This window comes from Mesocricetus auratus, unplaced genomic scaffold, assembly GCF_017639785.1.
Source record: "Mesocricetus auratus isolate SY011 unplaced genomic scaffold, BCM_Maur_2.0 Super-Scaffold_6730, whole genome shotgun sequence".
Lineage (NCBI taxonomy): Eukaryota > Metazoa > Chordata > Mammalia > Rodentia > Cricetidae > Mesocricetus > Mesocricetus auratus.
In genome coordinates, this window is record NW_024429184.1 from 99329159 (window position 1) to 99354758 (window position 25600).

The 25600-nt window shown below is 44.8% G+C and overlaps 2 protein-coding genes across 2 annotated transcripts; both read right to left on the reverse strand.

Annotated features, from left to right (window-relative positions):
* Nucleotides 1-4852: 4852 nt before the first annotated feature.
* Nucleotides 4853-11291, reverse strand: Tex43 (testis expressed 43). The gene is made up of 3 exons (XM_005069099.3): nucleotides 10283-11291; nucleotides 7829-7937; nucleotides 4853-5164 (listed from the first exon to the last, which is right to left on the reverse strand). Exons 1-3 carry the CDS (start codon nucleotides 10366-10368, stop codon nucleotides 4955-4957), a joined length of 405 nt encoding a protein of 134 aa, XP_005069156.1. The 5' UTR covers nucleotides 10369-11291; the 3' UTR covers nucleotides 4853-4954.
* Nucleotides 11292-11438: 147 nt separating this feature from the next.
* Nucleotides 11439-24413, reverse strand: Phax (phosphorylated adaptor for RNA export). The gene is made up of 5 exons (XM_005069100.4): nucleotides 24186-24413; nucleotides 21441-22024; nucleotides 17874-17994; nucleotides 15067-15150; nucleotides 11439-12062 (listed from the first exon to the last, which is right to left on the reverse strand). Exons 1-5 carry the CDS (start codon nucleotides 24387-24389, stop codon nucleotides 11793-11795), a joined length of 1263 nt encoding a protein of 420 aa, XP_005069157.2. The 5' UTR covers nucleotides 24390-24413; the 3' UTR covers nucleotides 11439-11792.
* Between the last annotated feature and the right edge of the window lie 1187 nt (nucleotides 24414-25600).

The following is a 25600-nucleotide window of genomic DNA, read 5'->3' on the forward strand; positions in this document are numbered from 1 at the left end:
CACAACCTGTACCGGAAGTCTGCAGGGAAGCTGCTTCAGAGGAAGCGGTGGGAATGCATCCACAGTGGGAAGTCTGAGAAAAACTCGCAATAAGACAGCCATTCACACGTCCCTTCAGCGTGCCAGAAGCTGTGTGAGTGGAGACTCATTGTGACCGAATGTTGATGGCCTTTCCAGAACACTATTCTGTAGTAAAACAAAGACGACACAAAAAGGCCGTGCCTGTAATCCCAGCACTGGGGAGGCAGAGGCAGAGAGGCAGAGAGGCAGAGGCAGGCAGATCTCTGTGAGTCTGAGGCCAGCCTGGTCTACAGAGCAAGTTCCAGGACAGCCAGAGCTGTTATACAGAGAAACCCTGTCTTGAAAAACAAAAAATAAATACACAAATGAAAATAAATAAATTTGGCCGGGCGGTGGTGGCACACACTTTTAATTCCAGCACTTGGGAGGCTGAGGCAGAGGCAGAGGCAGGTGGATTTCTGTGAGTTTGAGACCAGCCTGGTCTATGAGAACAGGATAGCCTCCAAAGCCACAGAGAAACCCTGTCTCGGACAACCCCCCCCCCCTAAAAAATTACATTTACTTTTAAATCCTTGATGATTTTATACATGTGTACAATGTATCTTGGTCATTCATATTCATCACCCTCCATCATCCCTCACCAACATAGTCCCCATCTTCCTCCATCTTCATGCCCTTTTGTCAATAACCCACTAAGATCAATTAGTGCTGCCCATACAGGCACAGCACCTGCGATTGTCCACTGGGACTTGGACAACCACCATTGGCTTCTCCCCCACCCCCCAAAAAAATGACTCTCCCTTAGCAGTCACCGACTGCCATTAGCTTCTCTTTTCCCCATTATGCAAGGTTTTGTGTTTTTTTACCTTTAAAAATTGTTGTTTTAAAAATAGATTTTTCTCTCTTATAATATATCCTGAGCACAGTTTCCCCTCCCTTCAGTCCTCCCAGCTACCCCTACCTCCTCCCTCCCCCAGATCCACTCCCCCCTCCATTTTCTCTTCAGAAATCAAATTGCATTTTACATGATGCAACAGAGCCCCCTTCTGGTCGAGCTGAGGAACTAGGAGCACAAAGATGGAACTTTCTGGTAAGAAGAGTTGAACGTGGAGTTGAGCATGAAACATCGTCCCATAGGAGTTGGCATTTGTGGTGATTTTTTAACTGTGACAACAGGACAGAGGGAAGAGTATTTCACACCCAAGGAAGAGCTTCTGTTGATGAAATACATGTTTGTACTTGCCTGTACTCCCAGAACTCCAGGGTTCTAGGCTAGTCTGGGCTACAGAGACCAACATCACCTTTTTGTCTCAGAAGACCCAAATTATCACCACCATCATCACCAGTGACATCACCACCACCAGAAGTACTAACACTGGGACCATTTTGGTGTTCTGGCTTCCGGTATTGTTTTTGGTTGTATACATTATTATTCACACACGCGCCTGCTCGTGCACACACATACACACATATGCCACCACTAACGACAACAAAACAGGTAAACTGGCCCCATCATACATAGATCCCCTCTTGTCAGAGCCCGGAGAATGCAGAGAAGGGTAAACAGAACTATTTCAACTCAAGCCACTGCTCACCTTTCTGCCTGCCTCCCCCCCCCCACCCTGTGGACTTTGCCTGCGTTGCTAGTTCTCAAGGCTCCCCAGATGGACAGAAACTAGTCACTGCTGGTTAAATACAATCACCAGGGATTTTAGTGTGGAAGAGCTACACCCACAGGCAGTTTGGACCTTGGAAGTCCCAGGGATTCACAATCACCGGGAAGGACCTCCCTGGCCTAAGTAAGATTCCTCATGTATTCGGGCTCTACTGGGAGGGACATCATAACCTCAAACTAGCCCATCATGGAGGAGGGAAACGTCGAAAGGAAGTGAGCATGAAATTAGGCAAGGGACAGTCTGAAAGGGACGCTCACTGGAAAATAACTTGGCATTCACAGAAACAGAAGGAAAACCACGTGGGATGAAGAGTTCCTTACTTTTGGACAGTTGTGACTAACATACCAGAGAGAACAGTTTAATGGACAAAGATGTATTTGGGCTCATGGTTTCAGAGAGTTTGGCCCGTGTCTCTTAGCCCATGAACTCGGGCAGAGCATTGTGGTAGCAAGAGGTGTGGAGGACCCAGAAAAAGAAGAAAGGACTGTGGCCCAGATGAAACTTTCACAGGCTCATCCCCAGAGACCCACTTCCTCTAGCTGAGTCCTGCTCCTAAGAATAGCTTCCAAAAATAGCTCCATCAACTGAGATCAAGTGTTTAAGCATTTTCCTGTGGAGAACTCTTAGGTCGGGTTTCTGTTGCTGTGAAGAGACACCGTGACCGTGACAGTCCTTACAAAGAAAACATTTGATTGCGGTGGCTTGCTCATAGTTTCAGAGATTCAGTCCATTACGATCATGATGGGGAGCATGGCAGCGTGCAGGCAGACTCGGAACTAGAGCTGAGAGGGCTACATCTTGACTCAGAGGCAACAGGAAGTCAACTGATGGTCACACTGAAGGAAGCTTGAGAAAAAAGAGACCTCAACGCCTGTCCCCCATAGTGACACTTCCTCCAACAAGACCACACCTCCTAATAGTGCCACTCTCTTTGGGGGCCATTTTCTTTCAAACCACAACAAGGACATTTCAGATTCAAACTGTAACAGACAGAAAACTTGATGTCATAGAATCGCTGTCTCAGAGACAGACTTCATAGAGAGTAAATGAGTTATTAGACTGTTCTGGTTACTATACAGTACATCTACAGATATTTATAAAGAAAGGGTTGAATCAGGTGTGGTGGCACACACCTTTGATCCTAGCACCGGAGAGGCAGAGGCAGGCAGAGCTCCGTGAGAGGCCAGCCTGATCTACACAGTGAGACCGTGTCTTGGGAAAAGCAAAGCTTAAACTCAGTGGTCAAGCACTAGCCCAGCACTCCAACACTGTGGAAGAAGGAGAAAGAAAGCGCTCTTTGGTGAAGCTTATCATTTGAAGGCTGAAAGTAAGACAGGGCAGACGAGCTGGTTCAGCTTCGGGTAAGTGGCTTCATAATCTGCCCATGGCCAAGAGTGAGATGATATCCAAAGACAGGCCTACCATGAGGAAGGCCCTAGAGTTGAGCCCTGATAGCAAGAGCATCAACAACCAACCAGGGGACTGGGGTGATTCAAGAGTTCTTACCCTCATTAGAACTAGCTCAGGGGTCCCCCGAGTGCTTAGTCTCTTCTGAGGGTGCACACCCAACTGCCCAAGGCTCAGATTATGCTTCATCACTTGTCACTGACGCTATGGGGACCAGACTTCTACACAAACACATGAACCCTTGTGGGGATGAGAGGACCCAGCCCACAGTATGTTAGTACCACTGGCTGTGAGCAATGTATTCAGAGGTCTCTGTGTGTCCATTTCAACTCAAGATTTTTTCCTACCTAGTCCTAGGGATATATGAAGATTCTGACTCACATCGACTCCCAGACTCAAGGTATCCTTTCACAGAGTTCTTGGGCTCCTTAAGATGTCCTATGGAGTTCCCATTCCTCATCCCTATAAAATTGTCTGGGCTTCATTATTTCTGAGGTTTTGAACACTAGTTGAGTGGCATAAATGTAAAGGCTATCTCCAAAGCTGACACTGAGCCTTTGCTTTCCCTATTTCAGCTGAATTTGCTTTTGTGGTCAATGGTAGAGAGAGCACTGGATTGATTTTCAGCAGGGGCAGGAAAGCTTGCTCTAGAGAAGTGGGTTAATCGGTTCAGATTGGTTTTAGAGGCAAGGTAGTGGTTATCAGTGAAAAAAATCTACACTTGGTGAACTGAACTCCTGGAACCTAGTGACAGAGATGGAGAAGTGATGAACAAAGGGGTCAAGACCATGATGATGAAACTCACACAGACAGCTGACCGGATTAGGGGGAGCTCTTGAATCCCAGACTGATGGCCGAGAGGCCAACAGGGGACTGATCCAGACTCCATGAATGTAGTGCCAGTGAGGAGGCCACAGAAATCACTGGGGCCTTGGGTAGTAGATCAGTGTTTACCATGGTTTATGAATGAGCTTTGGGAGCCCATTCCAAATAGAGGGATGCTCTCTCAGCCTGGACACATGGGGAAGGGCCTAGGTCCTGCCCTGGATGAAATGACAGACTTTAGAGATCCCCCCCCAAGGAGGGCCTCACCCTCCCTGGGGAATGATGTGGGGATGGGGGGGCGGCTGGAGGGCTGGTGGAGGGACAAGGGAGGAGGGGTGGGTGAGGGAGCTAGGATTGACATGTGAAGCATTCATGTTTCTAATTTAAAAACATTAAAAAATCTACACTCGGGGTAACTAACCTCTCGTTTCTTAGATATGTACAGACTATCAAGGAGATGTAGAAAATAAGTCCTCTGTAGGGAACTCCAGCTATTTTTTTTTTCCAAGACAGGGTTTCTTTGTGTAGCCCTGGAACTCTGTGTAGCCCTGGCCTGGAACTTGCTCCGTAGACCAGGCTGGCCTTGAACTCAAGAGATACATCTGCCTCCGCCTCCTGAGTGCTGGAATTAAAGATGTGCACCACCACCGCCCAACTTCTCCAGCTATTTCCTAAGTTTTGGATTGAATTTTGGGGCAGAATGACAGTTATCATGAGCGATGTTACAAACATAGACATGTCTGTGCTTTTCCACGATGTCAGAATTTATAAAACAACAAACTTCGAAGCCATGTTGGTTTCATCCTCTGTAGCTTTTCAAAGAGTTCCAGCTCCCCTTGACAGCAGCATTGGCAGACACAGGTTCTTTTATTCCAGTCTTAACAGCTAAGGTTAACTTTTAAGCACTGAGACAGGGCAAGAGATTGGACTGCTATATCATTTTATTCTTTTTTAGTAGTAATAGGATTTGAACCCTGAGCCTGTTGTACATCAGGCAAGCACACCGCTACCCCCAGGTTGGCACATCAAATCAGCCGCCTCCTGAAGCCATGGGAGATCACAGTGCTCTGGTATCTGGAGAGAGGTGAATGCAAAGGCATGTCGGCAATCTTTATCTCCGGCAGGCCTTTCTTCAGGACGACTTTTCGATCTTCCCCATGGCAAAGCCGCTCGCTGTAGCCCCAGAACAGAGAGTCCTCCAAGGGGCCAGCATAGATCCCACATGCTTCGGCTTGCTAAGAGAGAAAACACTCTGCTGAACAGCACCAGATGCCCTTTTCATGTTAGATTTAAAGACTTTTTCTCTTCTTGTTTTTTTTTTAAGATTTATTTATTTAAGCCGGGCAGTGATGGCACACGCCTATAATCCCAGCATTTGGGAGGCAGAGACAGGCAGATCTCTGTGAGCTCGAGGTTAGCCTGAGTGAGTACTAGGAAAGCTTCCAATGCTACATAGAGAAACACTGTCTCAATAAACAAACAACAACAACAAAACCCAAAATTTGTTTACTTAATGTACACTGGTGTTTTGCCTGTAATATATTCTGTGTGAGGGTGTCGGATCCCCTGGAACTGGAGTTACAGACAGCTGTGAGCTGCCATGTGGGTGCTGGGAATTGAACCCAGTTCCTCTGGAAGAGCAGCCAGTGCTCTTATACTGCTGAGTCATCTCTCCGCCCTACAATACTATTTATTAAGACATCAAATTATATAAAATAGATCCCAATATCAAGATGGAATAAAAGCCAGTTATGGTAGTACACACATTTAATCCCAGCATTTGGGAGGCAGAGTTAGATGGATCTAAGTTTGAGACCGGTCTTGTCTATATGCAAATTTCAGGACAATCAGGAATATACAATTCTCATCCTCTCTCTCTCTCTCTGTCTCTCTGTCTCTCTCTCTCCTCTCTGTCTCTCACACACACAAAACAAAATAGAAGTCAATAATAAGTGTATGCAGACTGGTATTTCATACCCGTGTTTTAATTTCTGTAGTGTTTTGTTTTGTTTTTTAAGTATTAGGTAAATCCCATGTGGGGCAGTGGTGGCACATGCCTTTAATCCTAGCACTCAGGAGGCAGAGAGGTAGGTAGGACAGCTAGGGCTACATAGAGAAACTGTCTCAAAAATGAACAAACAAACCAAAACCAAAAGCAAACCAAAGCAAAAAACTCCCCCCATATATCTCAAGGAAAGCATAACTTCTCTTATTTTATAGCAGTGTACAGGAGCATTTTATAAGGAAACAATTGAGCCATGGCTTTTTGTTTGTTTGTTTTGTTTTTGGAGACAGGGTTTCTCTGTAGCTTTGGAGGCTGTCTTGGAACTCTCGAAGTAGATTAGGCTAGTCTTGAGCTCACAGGGATCCACCTGCCCCTGCCTCCTGAGTGCTGGGATTCAAGGCATGCGCCACCAATGCCCAGCAATTGAGCCACTTATTTTACCCTATGTTGATATTTGTAATTTCTAAGACTTCTTTTATTTTTTAAAGATTTATTTATTTATTACATATACAGTGTTCTGCCTACATGCCAGAAGAGGGCACCAGGTTGAATTGTAGATGGCTGTGAGCCACCATGTGGTTGCTGGGAATTGAACTCAGGACCCCTGGAAGAGCAGTCAGTGCTCTTAACCTCTGAGCCATCTCTTCAGCCCCATCTAAGGCTTCTTTTTGTCTTGCCAAAACATATTCTTATTCAATAGTAGCTATTTATTCTTTTGAAAATTTTCAAATTATTTACACTGTAATACATTCTAACTCTTTAAAGAAATAACTTACTAGAAAGGTATGGTGGTTTCTGTCTTTAATCCTAGCACTGGGGAAACTGAGGCGGGAGGATAGCTGTTGTGATATTTTGTTTGTGCTCTGACAAATAAAGCTTGCCTGGAGATCAGAGGGTGGAGCTAGAGTTGACCATAGAGTTCTGGAGGTCTGTACAGACAGACAGGAAGTGATGTGGCTGGGCAGAGAGAGGAAGTGATAAGGTAGGGTGTAGACAGCAGCTCAGCCCTTTTCCATCTGAGGAGTCAGGGAAGTGAAAGGTGACCATGGCTGGTCCTTTACTTCTCTGATCTTTCAGTTTCTACCCCGCTATCTGACTCCAGGATTTTATTACTAAGACTAATTAGGAACACACTTCAGATAGTCATGAGTTCAAAGCCAGCTTGGGCTATATGGTGAATTCCAGGATAATCTGGATCCAGAGAGAGGGGTGGTGAGAAGGAAGAGAAGAGAGAAGCAGAGGAAGGAGAGAGGAAGGGAGGAAGGAAGGAAGGGAGGGAGGAAGGAAGGAAGGAAGGAAGGAAGGAAGGAAGGAAGGAAGGAAGGAAAGGAAGGAAAAGAAGAGTCCTATAAGGGCCAATCTTAATTGGGAAAACATTTTCAAATTGGCTGGCAGCACTGGGTGGAGTCTTACCTGTAGATCCAGCCCAGCTGTTTCCATGGTTTTCTGCTTGAACATTCGGCCCAATCTGAAAGCATAGCTCCTGTACTTGCAGCTTTACTGCTCACGACCTGCGTGAGTGTATGTGACCTCAAATGCTGTCGTGCGGCCATTCTATGTTTGCATTTGGGTTATTTTTGTTTACGAGCATATGTGAAAATACATAGAAAAATTGTTTTTTTTGTTGTTGTTGTTGTTGTTGTTTTGCAGAGCTATATATGCCTTAGAGAGCATTCTAAACTGGCTTTATTTTTGTTGTCATGTTTGGTTTATTTAGTGAGCATGTATGGGCACATGTGAGCATGTGTGTGTGAGCAGGCCAGAGGACGTCTTGCAGGAATCAGGTTTCTCCTTCCAGCCTGTGGGTCTTAGGTCAGCCTCAGACTGTCAGGAAAACACCTTCCTCTCTGACAGCCACAGGTAGCCTTTAATCTGAATATTTGTAAGAAAATACCTTCAGATTCACATTCCTGAATTTCATGTTTTCTTTCCAAGGCATAACGTAACGTGTCGGGATCATGCCTTGCTTTAGTGAGAACCGTGGTAAGTGAATTTCCTCACACCTGAAGATTAGGAAAGGAGAAAGGAGATTTGTGTCAATTTGTGTCCAAGTCATAATGTGACAATGGTTCTCAACCTGTGGGTCATGACCCTTGGGGGGTGTCAAACAACCCTTTCACAGGGGTCAGCTACGACCATCGGAAAACACATTTTTATATTATGATTCATAACAGTAACAGAATTTATAGTTATGAAGTAGCAACAAAAATAATTTAGTGGTTAGGGGTCACCACAACACGAGGAACTGTATTAAGGGATCTCAGCATCAGGAAGGTTGAGAATCTCTGCTCTAAGAAATGGATGTAGTTGTGTTCCTCACGTCCCAGAGCTGCACGGCAGAGTTGTGCTACTGAGGTTCAACAAACAGCCAGCCAGCCAGCTCGATGTAGTAGTTCAGCCTTTATCCCAGCAGTTAGAGAGCTAGAGACCATCCTACTCTACATACTGGATACTGGGTCAGCTAGGGCTAGAGTGAGACCCTTCCACAAAATAAACCCAAGTATCACCAAGATCAAGTTAGGGCTGGGTAAGTGTACCCCAACTACAAATGTACATACAACCCAGAGTTTTATTTTTATTTGGTGTATGTATGTGTGTGCAAGGATGCCTTTCAGAGGGAGGAAGTGGGCATGAGAGCCCCCGAGACTGCAACTAGAGGCAGTTGTGAGCTGCTCAGTGTGGGTGCTAGGAACTGAACTCTGGTCCTTTAGAACAGCAAGTGCGCTGGACCACGGAGCCATCCCTCCAGCCCCTACAGTCTGTTTCTAAGAGTGAACCAGTTGCTATGCTCCCCAACATGGTGATCATGGACTAAGCCTCTGAAACCACGAGCTTCTTACTAACTTTTCTGTAAATTGCCTTGGCCATGGTGTCTCTTCAGAGCAAAAGCAGCTAAGACAAAACTCAAATTTACTGTACTCTTGCATGTCCTAGACTGCACAACACATGGGCAACAGAAAACTCAGAACTCATCGAGAGTTTGTGGTGGACACCATGGCCCACCAACTCAACTAAGCAGGGCTCAGAGGCTGAACTGGCCTACATGGTTGTACACCAGGTCCTCTGCATATGTTATGGCTGCTAGCTTGGTATTTTTACAGCACCTAACAGTAGGAGCAGGTGTGTCTCTTTTGCCTGCTCGAGACGTTATTCTCCTTTTGGGTTGTTTTGTTTGGCCTTGATATGAGGGCTTTTGCCTTGTCTAATGGTAAAGGTATCTTGTTTTATCCTCTTAGGCTGACCTTTCTTGGAGCCCCTCTCTCTCTCTCTCTTTAATATTTATTTATTTATTTATATTTTTCCAGGCAGGGTTTCTCTGTATTGTTTTGGAGGCTTTCCTGGAACTCGCTTTGTAGACCAGGCTGGCCTCGAACTCACAGAGATCCGCCTGCCTCTGCCTCCCGAGTGCTGGGATTAAAGGAGTGTGCCACCAACACCTGGCCCTGCTCTTTTCTTAAGAGGAAATGGAGGAGTAAAAAGGGGGGCAGAGGGGAGGAAGGGAAGGTTAGGAGAAGAGGAGGAAAGATAAGGAAACTATGCTCAGAATGTATGGGAAGAATCTACTTGCAATTAAAAAAAAAACCAACTTAGGCTGCAGCAGAGATGGCGTGGCTGGGCAGTTAAGAGTACTTGAATGTTCTATCATGAGGACAGGGGTTCAGTTGCCAGCACCCACACTGGGCTGTTCACAAATGCCTGGGATTCCAGTTCCCTCCAAATCTGACACCTGCTCCTGGCCTCCAAGGACACAAACACACACCACACATATAGTGTGCTTGCCCATAAATCCATGCAGACACACACACATACAATGATTTTTTAAATTAAAAAAAAACACACAAAAACTCAGGGCTGGAGAGATGGCTCAAAGGTTAAGAACACTGGCTGCTCTTCCAGAGGTTCTGAGTTCAATACCCAGCAACCACATGCTGGCTCACAACCATCTGTAATGAGATCTGGTGCCCTCTTCTGGCCTGCAGGAATACACGCAGGAATACCACATAAAAAATACATATTTTAAAAAGAAGAAAAAAACACACAGAAAAATAACATTGGGGGCAGACAAGGGCAGGGGATGCAGTTTAGGTGGTAGAGAGTTTGCTTAGCACGCATAAAACTTGGGTCCCATCTTAGCACTTCTTGGTGGTGCATAACAGTTTCCCTAGCACTAAGAGTCCAAGGCCATTCTCAGCTATATGAGGAAGTCAAAGCCAGCGTTGACTTCTCCCGGGGGTGTAATGGTGAAGGCTGGTGAAGCTCAATGATAGATCACTTGCCCAGCTTGTGTGAGGCCCTGTACTCTCTAACACAATGCAAGGAACCACCACCCAGACCCTGAGGTCCTCACTTATTGGCAGGCTTAGATTGGTTCTCTGCTGCGCAGATATTGTCCAATTTCGGTAAAGCAGGACAGGCATCTTTTTCCAAAGCCATCACTGGAAGCAATGACAGAATTCTCACCTAGAACCTCACACAGTCCAATTCTGATGAGACTGCGATCGTTGATGTAACAATTGTCCTGCTAACGCCACAGCAACCTTTAGAAGCTGAGTATGCAGCTCAGAGCTATTTTCAGTGTAAGTCTTATTTTCTCTAAGTCTCTATCATCGATTAAAAAATGAGAATACTTGGAGACATTTCAAATTTGACAAACAGGAAAAATCTGTTGGGCTAGAGCCTACGGATATAGTTTAGTTGGTGGTATTTGCTTAGTATAATGTTCTGAACCTTAAGATTTATTTACTATGTATATAGTGTTCTGACTGCAAGTACATCTGCAGGTCAGAAGAGGGCACCAGATCTCATTACAGATGGTTGTGAGCCACCATGTGGTTGCTGGGAATTGAACTCAGAACCTCTGGAAGAGCAGCCAGTGCTCTTAACCTCTGAGCCACCTCTCCAGCCCTTAAATTCAATCTTGAACACCATATAAACCAAGTGTGGTGGTACGCACCTGTAATCTCAGCATTTGGAAGCGGCAGGAGGATCAGCTGTTCAAGGCCATTATTGGCTACATAGGGAATTTGAGGCCATCCTGGTCTACATAGTGAGTTCTAGGACAGCCAAAGGTACACATTGAGAACCTATTTCAGAAAAAAAAAAAAAAAAAAGAAGCTTCTGATATTTGCTTTCAACAAATGGCAAGCAGAGCTTCCACATAGACTTAAGCTTCCAAGAGTGCTTAAAAGGGCCGGTGAGATAGCTCAGCAGATAGAGACATCTGAGGTGCAGGCCTTATACCCCAGCCCACTTAAAAGGGGAGGATACCTGGCTTCACAAAATTGCTATTTATTATTGTATGCAGGAGGGAGGGAGGGAGGAGGTGTGGGGCCATGCACACAATAATAATAGCTTTTTAAAAGTTGCCAAGAGGTAGCAGAGCATGGTGGCATAAACGCATTATCTCAGCACTGCTCAGGCGGAGGAGAAAGACAAGAGGTAAGTCCATACCAAGACCCTGCCCGCCCTACAGGAACAATCGGATGTAAGAGCTGAGCAATTTATGCATATTATAGCATATTTTAATGGAATGTGTTAAAACCTAAGCATAGTTCACCACAAAGAAATCAGAAAACAAAAGCTTCTTAATGGCATGACAGTGAGCTGGACAGTGCGAGCGCAGGTAGAACTAGGCGTTAGCAGTCACTACATGCAGCAGAATGAGCAATGACACTCATGCTGTACACCTGTCAGACACGGCCGTCAATGGCATCTGACTGCCCACATACAATTTTACTTCAAACAAGAAACACAACAGCTCTCCTTTCTCCACACTCAGTGCATAGTACAGCAATCTCAGTAGAAATGGAAACTTTTTTTTTTACAAAGGTCTATTTTTCAAAACGTCCAAAATGTGCCTAAAAGATGTCCAAGTCCTGAGGATGATCCACCTCAATGGCCTCCTCAGCATCCAGCTTGGTTTCGCCGGTTCCTTCCTGGGCTTCATCAAGAGAGGCCAGGGCCTCATTAGTGTCACTTGCAAAAGTTTCTCGTGATGTATCATCATCTTCTTGAAAATTCAGACTTTTAATAGCTTGTTTCATTTTTTTCCCCAATAACTGTGTTCTTCTTTTTCTAGCAGCTTTTTTATTTTCATATTCTTTTTGATTTTCAATGTAGAAAATTTCCTGAAATAAAAAGAACGTTGGTTAAAAATAACAAGCAAGAAGCCACACCGTATTATTTGTTATATAACGAGGGAGGCCTTTTAAAATCATCTATTTCTCACAAAAAAAAAAACAAGTACTAGTGATCCCATTACCAGAACAGAGTTCATGATATCGTCAACTACTATAGTCAAAGCCAATCTACTGTTAGGTAGGCCATGCTCATTCTACCCTAACACACCGTCCCACACATCTGTTTGCTAAAAGAGGAACTACCTCGGGGAAACTTTGCTTAGAACTTTAACTGATCTCATGTGTGCGCGCGCACACACACACACACACACACACACACACACACACACACACACACACACACACGGAAACTTTGCTTAGAACTTAAATTATAACTGACCACACATACTCACACACACACATACTCACAATAAAAGATTAAAGATGTATTAACTTTGAAACATCCTAACTATACATGGCTACCTGTGCTACAAAATTAAACTGATCTATGTAAGAACATGCCACTTGCAAAATGTAACAATTCCATCTCTTAAAAAAGTATTATTGCAGGGGCTGGAAAGATGGCAGTTAAGAGTAATTGCTGCTTTTCTAGAGGACCTAGATTCAGTTCCCAGCACCAACATGTTGGCTTACAACTACCTATAACTCCAACCCTCCCCCCAGGGCTGAGAGCACTGTACACACATGCAGGCAAACACTCACACACACATAAAATAAAAACCAATACTGAAGAGCACGATGCTTCTTAACACTGGCACTAATGAGTTCCTAGGCTGGGCATCTAGCCTTTACCCACTACTTGTAGTATACGGCTACACCATCCCAAATTGTGAAGGGCAAAAATGTTTTTTGAGGAGTAAAACCAATATAAATAAATATATGCTTGTTAGGAGAGTCTCACTATACTACCATGGCCAGCCTAGAACTCACTATGTAGACCAGGCTGACTTCAAATTGTGAGGATCCTCCTGCCCCTGCCTCCCAAATGCTAGAATTGCAGATGTGTAATCCTGTAATTCTTGAAACCACATGGTGGTTTCAAGAGGTAAAATGTAACTTTACTTTATTAAGCATCTTGATCTTAAAAAACAAAAACAACAACAACAAAAAGACCCTTATATTTGGCAATGAAGTAAACGGTTATGAAGTTCCTTTCCCACCAAACATTGCAAGTCTCATTAAAAGGAAACCATCGGTGGGACATTCAGGATTCAGGAAGCAGAGGCCAGTCAAGGTTGCACAGTGGGACCCCTGTCTCAAAAACCAGAAACTATTACTTTCTGCTTTTCCCCCCAAACATGAACACATGTTTTCTATTTTCTACACTGAGTATTAAACTACAAGGTTCCCAAACAAGGATAAGCAATAAGCAAAAACCCCAAAGAAAACAGAAGAGAAAGAAAATGGAAGGGTCGAAGGAAGAGAGCAGAGGAAAACAGGCAGGGGAGGTACCTGAGTGGGCACCAATCCTGATGAGCCAAGTTCAACCACCAGTGTGGTGATATATATCATTGTTCATGATTTAATAAAGATTGTCTGAAGTATCAGAAAGCAGCGCTAGCCACACTAGCTAGCCATAGAAGCGGGGCAATGGTGGCACACACCTTTAATCCCAGGACTCAGGAGACAGAAGCAGATGGATCTCTGTGAGTCCAAGACCACCCAGGGCTACACGAGAGTGAATCAGTCTAAAAGAGTAACATACTCATACTTTTAATTCTAGTCCTGGAGAGGTATATAAGACAGGAGCCCAGTGTCTCAGGCTGCATTCTGAGATTTAGTCTCTAGCTATGCTGAGGAGAGGCTTGGTGGAGAGTTCATGGAGACAGGATCAGCCCTTTCAGCCTGAGGTAGAGGTGAGAGCTTGGCTGCTTTGGCTTCTGTTCCCTCGGGCAAGCTTTACTAAATAATAACTATCACCACACACCAGGACCAACACGGTGGAAAGACACTGCTCCCACCAGCTGTCCTCCCATCTCTACACAAATGCTATGGTATACACACGCACGCACGCACGCACGCACGCACGCACGCACGCACGCACGCACGCACGCACATGCATCCACAATGTAAACCAAACCAACATTAACAACAAAAAGTCTGGTTTTGGCTTCCAAACTCTACAGACTGACTCTCACCAATGTGACAATTAAAAGAGTAGCTGCAGCATCATGTGGATAGAACATATTGTCTGGGATGGCAAATGCTTTTACCATTGGAGACATCTAGCCAGTCTTACTTGACATTTAAGAAATTCAATCTTTTCTTTATCGAACTTGGTTTTTGTGCATACTGAGCATTCACTACACTACTATACCCTAGCTCTCAAATTCACTTTTATGGCACCTGTAAGATTTTTTCATTACATGCGTCAGAAGTAACTTGCAGGACTCCGTTGTTCACTTCCACCATGGGCTCCTAGGACTAAACTCAGGTTGTACACCTCGCTGTGCTCCTTCAGTCACTGAGCCCTCTTGTCAGCCCTACTCACGTGCTTAAAACTGACTCTCAAAAAGCTAGACTAGCCCGGCAGTGGTGGTGCACATCTTTAAACCCTGCACTTGGGAGACAGAGGCAGAGGCAGGCAGATCTCTGTGAGTTCGAGGCCAGCCTAGTCTACAAATTGAGTTTCAGGACAGCCAAGGCTATTACAGAGAAACCCTGTCTCAAAAACAAAACAAAACAAAAATAACAGAAAGAAAAGGAGACTCAATAGAAGTCCAAAAAGAACTAAGCATCTTTTTTCTCCTTTTTCTGAGACAGGATCTTATGTGGCTCTGTCTAGCTTCAAACTCACAGAGATCACTTTCCCCTGCAAGTGCTGGGATTAAAGGCATGTACTACCATGCTCAGCTTCTCTTTTGAAACGGGATCTTTCCTGGGAAGCAGCAATCCTCCTGTCTCTGCTTCTGGGTGTTGGGATTACAAATGTGTGCCCTAAGTCCTGTGTTTTGATGCATCATAAAGCCAAGGACACAGTCGTTGTCATTACCTTAATTTGTTCTTCACTGACGCTAGGAGTGTTTTTCAGGAGATTCAGGAAAACCCCACCAGGGGTTCTTCTTCGACTACCATTCTACAAAAAGAAACAAAAAATTAATCTATACACATTGCCATAGGCAAGTTTTTGAGACTATTTCAAATTTATTCTTTGACAACTGCACATGTGAAGACTGACTACTTATTAACAGCACTGGAAGCAGGGCGTCAGTGGCGCACGCCTTTAATTCCAGCACTCAGGAGGCAGAGGCAGGTGGATCTCTGTGAGTTTGAGGCCGGGCTGGTCTACAGAGTGAGTTCCAGGACAGGTTCCAAAACAATACAGAGAATCCCTGTCTCGAAAAACCAAAAACCAAAAAGAAGAAGAAGAAAAAAAAAAGTACTGAGACAGAAGTCAGGGCCTCTGTCATGCTAGCAAAGTGCTGAGTCACTGACTAGAACCCAGGCTCCCAGACCACGGCTCCACAAATGACCAGGACATATTTGAATAGAGGTACGCTTATGGAGACAGCCAGAACCAGATTTGAAACCCAGATCTGATTCTGGTTCTTTTTAAGAATTTTAGATTTAATTATATACTCTAAGATATACATACATACATACATACATACATACATATCTACCACTGCTTTACACTGATCATGACAGACTACTTCCCAATATTCTTAAAGCTGTCACAAATACAAATTAGCAAATAGGGCATATTTTGTACAAGACTGGGTTTTAATAAGCCACTGAAGTGAAAACAACAAATCAAAAACCAACCTAACAAACAAAATGCATGCACACACATATAGATTCATTAATACGGACTAATGGCCAAAAACATTATAAATCATTATTAAATGAAGCTTAACGAATATAATTTTTTCCTTAAGGCATGCCACAGTTCTCTAGAATTTACAAGTGTCAGTACCCTCATACTACCCAGCTAACCACCAGAAAATAGAACACAAAGATGCAAAACACATGGCACTACACTGAGAGACCTTGAGAAGGACACTAGCTCCCAGAGCAAGAGGCAACTGACTCATGGCATTAACTCCTGCAGCTAGAATTCAATGTGCACTCAAAGACCTCCAAGAACTACTTCATTCTAAGTAAAAAGTCAAATTTGAGCACAAAGTATTCCCCACGAGAACCTGCTCACAGTTCGAGTCTTACGGGGTGGTCTGAACGAGAATGGCCCCACAGGCTCACGTTTGAATGCTCGGCAGCAGCTAGTGGAACTGTTGGGAAGAATTAGGAGGCACTGGGCATAGGCTTTGAGGTTTCAAAAGACCTGGCCAGGCCCAGTGTCTCTCTCGGTCTCCTGTCTAGTCTTAAGGCGAGAGCTCTTAGTTACTGCTTCAGTGCCATGCCTGCCTGCCACTATACTTACAGACTCTAACCTTCTGAAATGCTGCCCCAAATTAAAAGTCTTTTTATAGGTTGCCTTGGTCATGGTGTTTTAGCACAGCAATAGGAAAGTAACTAAGATACCTTATGTCCTAGTCTCTCATTGATTTTATCCGATCACAAAGACCCCCTTGTTCTTATCAGGCACCAGGAAGATTTTAGGTCAACTGTACATGGTTGAAGCCCACCTTTTATTTAGTTGAATGTGGATTTTCTTACATTTTTAATTTTGAGCCAGGTGTGGGGGGCACAGCTTTGATTCCAGTACTCAGAGGCAGGTGGATCTCTGTGAGTTTGAGGCCACCTGGTCTACACAGTGAGTTCAAAGGCAGCCAAGGATATATAACAAGACCCCCCATCTCAAAAACAAAGAAAAATAAATTTTTAGTTTTGAAAAGATCACATTGAAAATGCCATATACCTTGAGTATTGGTATCCTGCCAAACTTTGCACCCAAGGCAAATTCTTGCTCACCTTGAGCATTTCTGGTCCCACCAGGTATCTCTCTATCTCTCACACCTTCCAAGCTGACACTGACACACACACACACACACACACACACACACACACACACACACACACACACACACACACACGCACGCACACGCACACACACGCAAACACGCACGTACCATTCTTGCAGTACCCTGTTCAGATCGCTACCCTGACCACTTATTTACACTTCTCTGCTCTCTTCCTCACACCTTCATTTGATCTATTTCTTTCCCATCAGGGCATACACTTGCTAATACACTTTAATTATTACTTACTCTTAAAATTTTTATATTAATTTTTTCAAGAAATGCCACAGCAGCTGGGCGGTGGTGGCGCACGCCTTTAATCCCAGCACTCGGGAGGCAGAGGCAGGTGGATCTCTTTGAGTTCGAGGCTGGGTTGGACCGATAGCCTCCAAAACAATACAGAGGAACCCTGTCTCCAGCTCAGCATTTCTCCTGTCTCTGCCTCTCTAGTGCTGGGATTATAGGCATGTGTCACCATGGCTGGCTTTATAATTACTGCAATAAACTGACTTTTTCTTGTCTTTGACTGCAATAGCTTTCAGTACAAAGCAGGCTTTCAATAATTATTCAAAGACAATATATCAAAAGTGCACTTGAATTCACATCTCAATATTCAGTAGACCAGTATTAACTCACTGGAACATATAAAGTTTTCTTTTTAAAAAAAATTACAGCCGGGCGATGGTGTCACATCCCTTTAATCCCAGCACTTGGAAGACAGAGGCAGGTGGATCTCTGTAAGTTGGAGTCCAGTCTGGTCTACAGGAAGAGTTCCTGAACAGACAGGGTTACACAGAGAAAAGCTGTTTCAAAAAAACAAACCAAAACCAATCAAACAAAACCCCCCAAACCAAACCCAGAAACAGTAAAGCAGTCTTACCATTATAAAAAGACCACCGTTCTGTTCAACTTCAGTGGTTTCCATCAAAAGTTCAATGGCTTTTTTGGTCCCAATTATCCTCACTACTCGGGCTATCAGGTCTTTCTTTGGTTCCTGTAACCTATTGAGAACACAAAGCAATTTAGAACTTGTTAAATCTACTTTAATCACCAGAGTAGTTTTCAACTAGAACCCAATCTTACTGACAATACCTGCTTTTCTAAATCTCCATCCATTAATGGTAGGGTCACTGACATGGAACAACCTGCTCTTTAGTCACAAAAAAAGAATGTTAACTCAAGTTCCACACCAACTCTTAAACTAAGGCTCTTTGTTCACCTTGTTGGATTATGGTAGTTCTCAAAATAAATGAACATGCAGAACAAGGTGAATTAATTCAACTCTAACTATAAAGACAAATAACGGACATATAGTATGCTTTCAGTTATTATGCTTCCAGATTAACCTTCCAACATCTACAAATGGTTTCTTACAGTTCAATCCTAAAGGCCTTACCCTCTGCACATACCAATTCTTTCTAATGTTAGACACACTATTTCATTCTACTCTTCAGAGTCGCTGGGAGTAGCGCTTCACAAGGAGTGCTGGGCATGATGGGACACACCTTTGGTCCCAACACTCAGGAGGCAGAAGCAGTGTGATTTCTGTGAGTTGAGGCCAGCCTGGTCTACACATTGAGTTCCAGGACAGGCAAGACTACACAGTAAGACCCTGTTTCAAAAAACAAAAAATACAGGGAGCTCGAGTAACTCTTCTAACTGGGTCAGACAGGGTCCATGGCTCCCAGAAATAAGAAAAACAGTGCAGAAGCCTTTTCAGTTTCCAGTCAGACCCAGACACTGGTTTCTCCTCACGGAGGCAATCTAACACTGTGGGAAAGGCACCAGAAAGGAGGAGCGAGTGACCAAGGTCCAGCTTCCTTATCTCTAGGGAAGATTTTGGTTTATAAATACTACATTTCTTCAGAATACAAACTCCAAACGTCTACTGCCTGCACGTATGTCTCATGTTTGATACCCAGGAGGCCAGAAGATACCAGATCCCCTGTGACTAGACTTGAAAAACCAGACTGATTTTGATTGTGTGTGTGTGTGTGTGTGTGAGAGAGAGAGAGAGAGAGAGAGAGAGAGAGAGAGAGAGAGAGAGAGAGAGAGAGAGAGAGAGAGAGAGAGAGAGAATGTTTTGCCCATATGTGTGCATGGGCACCATGTGCACACAATGCCCACAGAAGCCAAAAGAGGGTGTTGGGTTGCCTGTGACTGACGTTACAGATGGCTGTGATCTGCCATGTGGGTACTGGGAATCGAATCTGGATCCTCTGGAAGAACAGCCAGTGCTCCTAACTAATGAGCTCTCTCAAGCTCCCAAACATCTTCACTATTAAAAAGAAAAACAAACAAAAAACAAAAACAAAACAAAAAAACCTAACCAGTACTGGTGTTGCCTGAAACAGTTTCCCTAACAGTATACTATTTTCAAATACTAGTGACTTAGAGCTAATAAACATTAACTAGAATCTGAGCCTGTGAAAAATGCATGAATTGTCAATTTAGTATCTGCCAAACAATTCTATTTTCCATAACGAAAAGCAAAGGTCATTAACAGCGTTATTCATAATAAATAAATGTAGACTATCCATCCAGTCCGGAGATACATAAATCTATACACATTTAATAAAAATGCAGTGGTGATTGAATGCCTGTAACTCTAGCCCTTGGGAGGTAGAGGAAGGAGGATCAGAGTTCAAGACCCATCTTGCTACATAGTAAGTTTGAGGTATGGGAGACCTTTCTCAAAACAAAACACCCAAATCAAAAAGCAACACTTCTCATTTACAAATTAAGAAAATAAGTGTAGGCATAGTGAGTGGTGCACGCCTTTAATTCCAGCACTTGGGAGGCAGAGGCAGGCAGCTCTCTTGTGAGTTTGAGGCCAGCAAATTCCTAGGACTGGCTTTGGCTCAGGTTCCTTCATCAATTCAGTCTATCTCAAAAAAGAAAAAAAGGAAAGAGGGGTAAAAGTATTAACTAGTTTCTGCTACAGCATGAAGTCCGGCAGTGGTGGCGCCCATCTTTAATCCCAGCACTTGGAGAACAGAGGCAGGCAGATCTCTGAGTCTACATACAACTCCTTCCAGGACAGCAGAGCTACACAGTGAAACCCTGCCTCAAAATAACAAAACAAACAAAAAAAAACAAAACAAAACAAAAAAAACAAAACAAAACAAAAAAAAACAAAAAACAAAAAAAAAAAAAAGAAAAGGAAAAAAAGAAAAGAGTAGCCAGACATGGTGGCAGATGCCAGGACTTGGGAGGCAGAGGCAGGTGGATTTCTGAGTTCAAGGCCAGCTTGGTCTACAGAGCTACAAAGAGAAACCCTATTCAGGGAGGGAGAGAAACTACAAAAATGGATACTGCATGGCTGCATCTGTATGGCAAATTTACTAGGACAGAAAAGTGTATTTGTCTGGGAAGGAGAATAAGGATATTAATAGTAAACGGGCATATGGGTGAGGACACAAAAGATTTTACTGGGTGATGGAGAAAGATTTTTAAAAGCCACAGTTGTTAACAATAAAACTGGGTAATTTGTCTCCATAAAGAAATCAACACCTGAAAATGAATGATTATCATATTAACATATCAGCTATTTTATCTTCCAACTTAAGAATAACAGTAAAAATTGTGTGTGTGTGTGTGTGTGTGTGTGTGTGTGTGTGTGTGTGTGCACGCCATGGCATAAATGTGGAGGTCAGAAGACAACTTTCTACTTCTACCACATGGGACCACGGATTAAACTGACACCAGACTTGATGACAAGAGTCTAAATCAGATGAGCATCTTTTTTTTTTTTGGTTTTTTTCAAGACAGGGTTTCTCTGTATTGTTTTGGAGGCTGTCCTGGAACTTGCTCTTGTAGACCAGGCTGGTCTCAATCTCACAGAGATCCTCCTGCCTCTGCCTCCCAAGTGATGGGATTAAAGGCGTGTCCCACCAACGCCCGGCCACCTGAGCCACCTTGCCAGCTCGTTTTTTTTTTTTTCCTTTTGAGACAGTATCTCATCGGCTGGCATCAAGCTCCCATGTGGCTGAGAATGACTTTAAACCTCTGATCTTCCATTTCATTAGTACTGTGATTACAGGCAGGCAACACCGTGCCCAGTTTATGGGTGCTAAGGATTGAACTCGAGGTCTCATGCATGCTAGGCAAGCACCACACCAACTGAGCTACGTGTCCAGCTCAGTGTTATCTTTAAAAGACACAAATCCAATCACAGTCAAATATGCTTGGGTTAATTCCTTTAAGAAAAACAAAACAAAACGTCAGTCAGGCATGGCACACGCCTTTAATCCCAGCTCTGAGAGGCAGAGGCAGGTGGATCTCTGTAAGTTTGAGGCCAGCCTGGTCTACACAGCAAGCTCCAGACAGCTAAAACTATAGGGAGACCCTAAAACTAAACGAACACATAAACAAAAAAAGTAAAAAAGGAATATGTTAGCATCTGTTTTGCTTCCTGCAAATACGAGACATGTGGTCAAGTGCTTACCTGAAAGCAATTTCCTCAGCCACTTTCTCTGGGGAGTCACCTTCTGTGATCTCATAGCGGCCTTTGTAGTTCATTTCTACTCTGTTACCCAGTCTCTCTTTGACAGGCCGCTTCCGTTTGAGGTGGCCTTGCCCGTTCTCCTCTTCCTTTGACCCCGGTTTTTTGTCACCATGCATATATTCATCTAGTTCTTTGTCTAATTCTTTTGTGTACTCTTGAGATTCCCGCCTAAGTTTCTTAGCAAGCAAATAGTTGTAGGTCTCAGACTGCCTGCTTCTGTCAAGGGTACCTTCCATTCCCAGGATGCCAAGCTCGATGGCCACCGCATCTTGATTTTGTTCCTGAAGCACAGCCCCCCAAATATTGTTCACCTTCTTCCCTCCGTTGAGAGCTGTTTTCTGACTGCTCTGGCCAAACGGAAAAGGCTCTGGTTTGGGAGGAGGGTTAAGACATTTCTGTCGCTTCCGTTTCCAAAGAGAGCAGTCTTCATCCGAATCCACACTCTCCTCACTGGAATCCACGTTTTTAACAGTCCGATAGTGTGACACTGGTGCACACGCAACACTGCCCCCACCTAGCACTTTCTGCAAGTGAAAGAAATCACAGTCAGTTCCACACAGCATTAACTCCACCTACCATGGGCTATTGTTTAGTGATGTAGGCACTACCCATGCATGCCATCTCGGCATTCCAGAGGCAGAAGGACCAGAGGCTTAAAGACAACTTAGGTTCCACAGTGGGCTCAGGCCTGTCTGTGGAGCACAGACTTTATTAAGGAGAAGAGGACTTGACAAAGAGTGTACCAGAGATTCCATGGGAGCATCCAAAATCATCACCATCCAAAGACAGCTGACACTAATCTAGTTTCTGTTAATTTGGTTCTGGAAGATCTCCTCCTAAAAATTTGCCAAAGCCTTTACTTCTCACCTTCAAGAACCACATCTGGGAGGATGACATACATCACTGTTACTGGCAGTTAAGGCAGAGTTTGTTATCTTTCCCTCCAAAAATATATTTTCCAGTTGAATATATCAACTTCCTCTATACGGTTCTGTGGCTACTCCTTTAAGACATGATGGTATCAATCCCAGTACTCTTGGGAGGCAAAGGCAGACAAATCTCTGTAAGTTCAAGGCCAGCCAAGGTCTAAATAAGTGAAGACCCTGTCACAAAACAAACAAACAAACAAAAGATTTGATGGTAAGCTCCCATGGGGAAGAATCCCAGACATAGTACTTTTGTTTGTTTGTTTGTTTTTCGAGACAGGGTTCTCTGTATTGTTTTGGAGGCTGTCCTGGAACTCACTCTGTAGACCAGGCCAGACATATTACTTTTAACTGCAGGTTTCATCGGGTATAGTGGTGCACACTTTTAATCAGAGCTCAGGAGGCCGAGGCAGGAGGATCCTGGTTTTGAGGACACTTTGGGCTATGAAAATTGACCCTGTCCCAAACCAAACAAAAACAATTTCACAATATTATGTCAACCAAACTATTAATGTTGGGAGAGGGGCCTGAAAAATAAGATCCCAGTATTAGTTTCCTACATGTGAAATTAATCACTTGGAAAACTTAACCGACACATAATGACTACACAAATTTATGCAGTATAATATGATACTTCAATTTATGTCTATCTTTCATAATGATCAAATCAGGGTTGTTAGCTTATTTATCACTCTAAACATTTATCATTTCTTTATGATGAAAAAGACCTTATGGTGAACAAAACCCTCTTATGGGGGGGGAGGACACATGTGAATTACACTGGACTTATGAGTGGGAGGACTGGACTCAGGGCCTCCTGCATGCTAGGCAAGCACTCTATGATTGAGCTATACCCCCACTCCCTGGTTATTTAGAAACAGATGCCACTGTTAACTAGTCGCCCTACTATGCAATAGAGCCCCGAGTTTATTTCTTCTAATTGTAACTCTGCCCTCAACCTTTGCTTTTCTATGCTAAACACAAAACCAAGCATCTATTGAATTCCTCTTCGTTATTTAAAACGAGCAAGATGACTTAAGGCAGTAGATGAATAGTCCCCCAGCAATAACCGCAGGCAAAACTGGCCAGGCCTTACAGTGTGCATCATGCCAGTCCCCACCTGAAAACCAAAGCAGGGCAGTCAAAACATTTTGCAGACGACAGCGGCGGTGCCAGGGATTGGGTGCGGGAAGCAGGACTTTCCGAGGAGTAGCAGAAGTCCCAGAGAATTAGGAAGCTGCCTCGAGTGGTGGCGCACTGGGACCTCCCAGCACTTGTGGAGTCTAAGGGGCAGGACGACAGTTCAAGCGCCCGACCAGCCGTGGGATACATAGCGAGCCGCCGTCTACAGCCCTGCGCAGCTGAAACAAAGCCTGGTGCCTCCGTGCCGGCACGCGGAAGAGACCGCAACTCTCAAGACCAGGCCCCGGGTACGCAATGAGCTCCCTGCCCGCCAGGAGCCAATAAAACGCGCATCCGAAGCAGTCTCCGCTCCCCGTCCCCACGCTCCGCTTTGGGCGGCGTCAGTGCCCTGGGGCGGCTGTGCAGGAAGAAGGGAAGCGTGCGGAGGCACGAGCCGCAGGCGAGGGGACGCGCGCCAGTCCCGGAGGCCGCGAGGCCGGCGGCTCCGCGGGGTCGAGTCTCCGCCGGGGCCCCGCGGCCTCCGACTCGCCGCATCCCGAGGCCGCCGCCCGCACCCCTCCTCCCGGCCGCGCTCCCCCGGCGTCCGGCCCGGTCTCCCGCGCGCCCTCTCGCTCACCGCCATTTGCGCCGGCCTGTCGCTGGGTACGACCGTCATGTCGGAGTCCGAGTCGGAAAGCTGCCCGTCTTCCATGTCGCCAGCTTCCAGCGCCATCTTCCCGCGGCGCGCAGTGTCAGGAGAGCGCTTCCGGCGGACGGAAGGGACGCCCGATGGCCGTGCTCCGGCGCCCCCGTGCGGCCGGGCCTCCCAGAGCGTCACCATAACGAAGCCACGCACCCTGGAGATCCACCCCCACCACTCCCGGCACCCACGAGCTCGGGCGGCGCTCCGGGATTCCGCTCCGACCTCCGGCCTCTCACCCGGATGCTCCGGGCGAGCCTTCCGGCTGCTCGCCTCCGCCTCCGCCTCCGCCTCCCCGCCGCACTCGGCTCGCCCCGCTCGCCCCGCTCGCACGCTTGGCTGTGCGGTTGTCACTCGCCCACTTCTGTTCCCAGGCCGCCCTTGCTGCCTTGCTTTTCCTGAATCGCCCGCAGGCCCTTCTTCCAGGGCTGATAAAATGGCCCACCTAGCCCCAGGGTGTTTGGCTAATTACGGCTAGATTATTTTTAAAGTGCTGTTAATATTAATAATAGGCTTTAATAAGCACTCGTTTTAAAGTTTTGTTTTTCTTCTTCCCTTTAACCTAAACTGGTGGAGGCCAGGGCTGTTTTACAAGAAATAAATCATGTTATGTGCTGCCATGCCTTGTACAGAAGAACCATAAGACAAAATAAGCTCTTATTAAATATTAAATGTAAATATTAAAGTCTTATTAAATATTAAAATAAACTTTATTATTAAATAATGGATAAGTAAATAGATTATGTTCGTGAGGTGGCTTAGCGCTCAATTACAGATAATCTGGAGGTGCTAGCCCACCCCCCAACCACACCCATCTCTTCCCTTAGTTGGTAACTGGTGCCTGCGTGTCTAGGTAGTCCAGTTTATCTTAGGGTTGAAAAGTTACAGGCACTCTGACGCGTGACTGAGCCAACGGTGATCAGAAAAGGGGATCCCAAGACCCAGGACATACGGTAGATAAGACTGTACGTTCTGAGCCAATAGGATGGGACGTTCGGTGAGGGTGCTTTAAGAGGTGAGAGCAAAGGTTCTGTACCTCTCTGGAGTACCAGCCTATGGGAAAAAAACAGGATGTTTTGTTTTTGTTTGGTTGGTTTTTGCAATTGGGGCCTTTAAAAACCACTGTTTGTCAAAAAACCAAAACCAAAATAAATAAATGAACAAGTAAATAAAAATCGCTGCTTTGTGCCAACCTGGTACACCACTCCTTTTAGTAGGCCAACATCCATGTCCACAGGATTGTAAAATAAAAACTTTAACTTTCCCTAGTCTCTTGAATTTGTTGTTACAAAGTGAAGGTCTTGTTTCTCACATAATTGAGAGTTTTTAGTCCCTTCCTTGGTGACCTAAGC

What these genes read in the sequence shown, in the direction of transcription:
- Tex43 (XM_005069099.3), bottom strand. Translation starts at nt 10,368, where the DNA reads ATGGCTTTGGAAAAAGATGCCTGTCCTGCTTTACCGAAATTGGACAAT. An exon ending in CAATCTAAGCCTGCCAATAA is followed by an intron (nt 7,938 to 10,282) that starts GTGAGGACCTCA and finishes CCTAATCTTCAG; the next exon opens with GTGTGAGGAAATTCACTTAC. An exon ending in TCAGGAATGTGAATCTGAAG is followed by an intron (nt 5,165 to 7,828) that starts GTATTTTCTTAC and finishes TTTCTCTCTTAG; the next exon opens with CAAGCCGAAGCATGTGGGAT.
- Phax (XM_005069100.4), bottom strand. Translation starts at nt 24,389, where the DNA reads ATGGTGACGCTCTGGGAGGCCCGGCCGCACGGGGGCGCCGGAGCACGG. An exon ending in ACGGTGGTCTTTTTATAATG is followed by an intron (nt 15,151 to 17,873) that starts GTAAGACTGCTT and finishes TTCTTTTTGTAG; the next exon opens with AATGGTAGTCGAAGAAGAAC. An exon ending in TCAGTGAAGAACAAATTAAG is followed by an intron (nt 12,063 to 15,066) that starts GTAATGACAACG and finishes TTTTTATTTCAG; the next exon opens with GAAATTTTCTACATTGAAAA.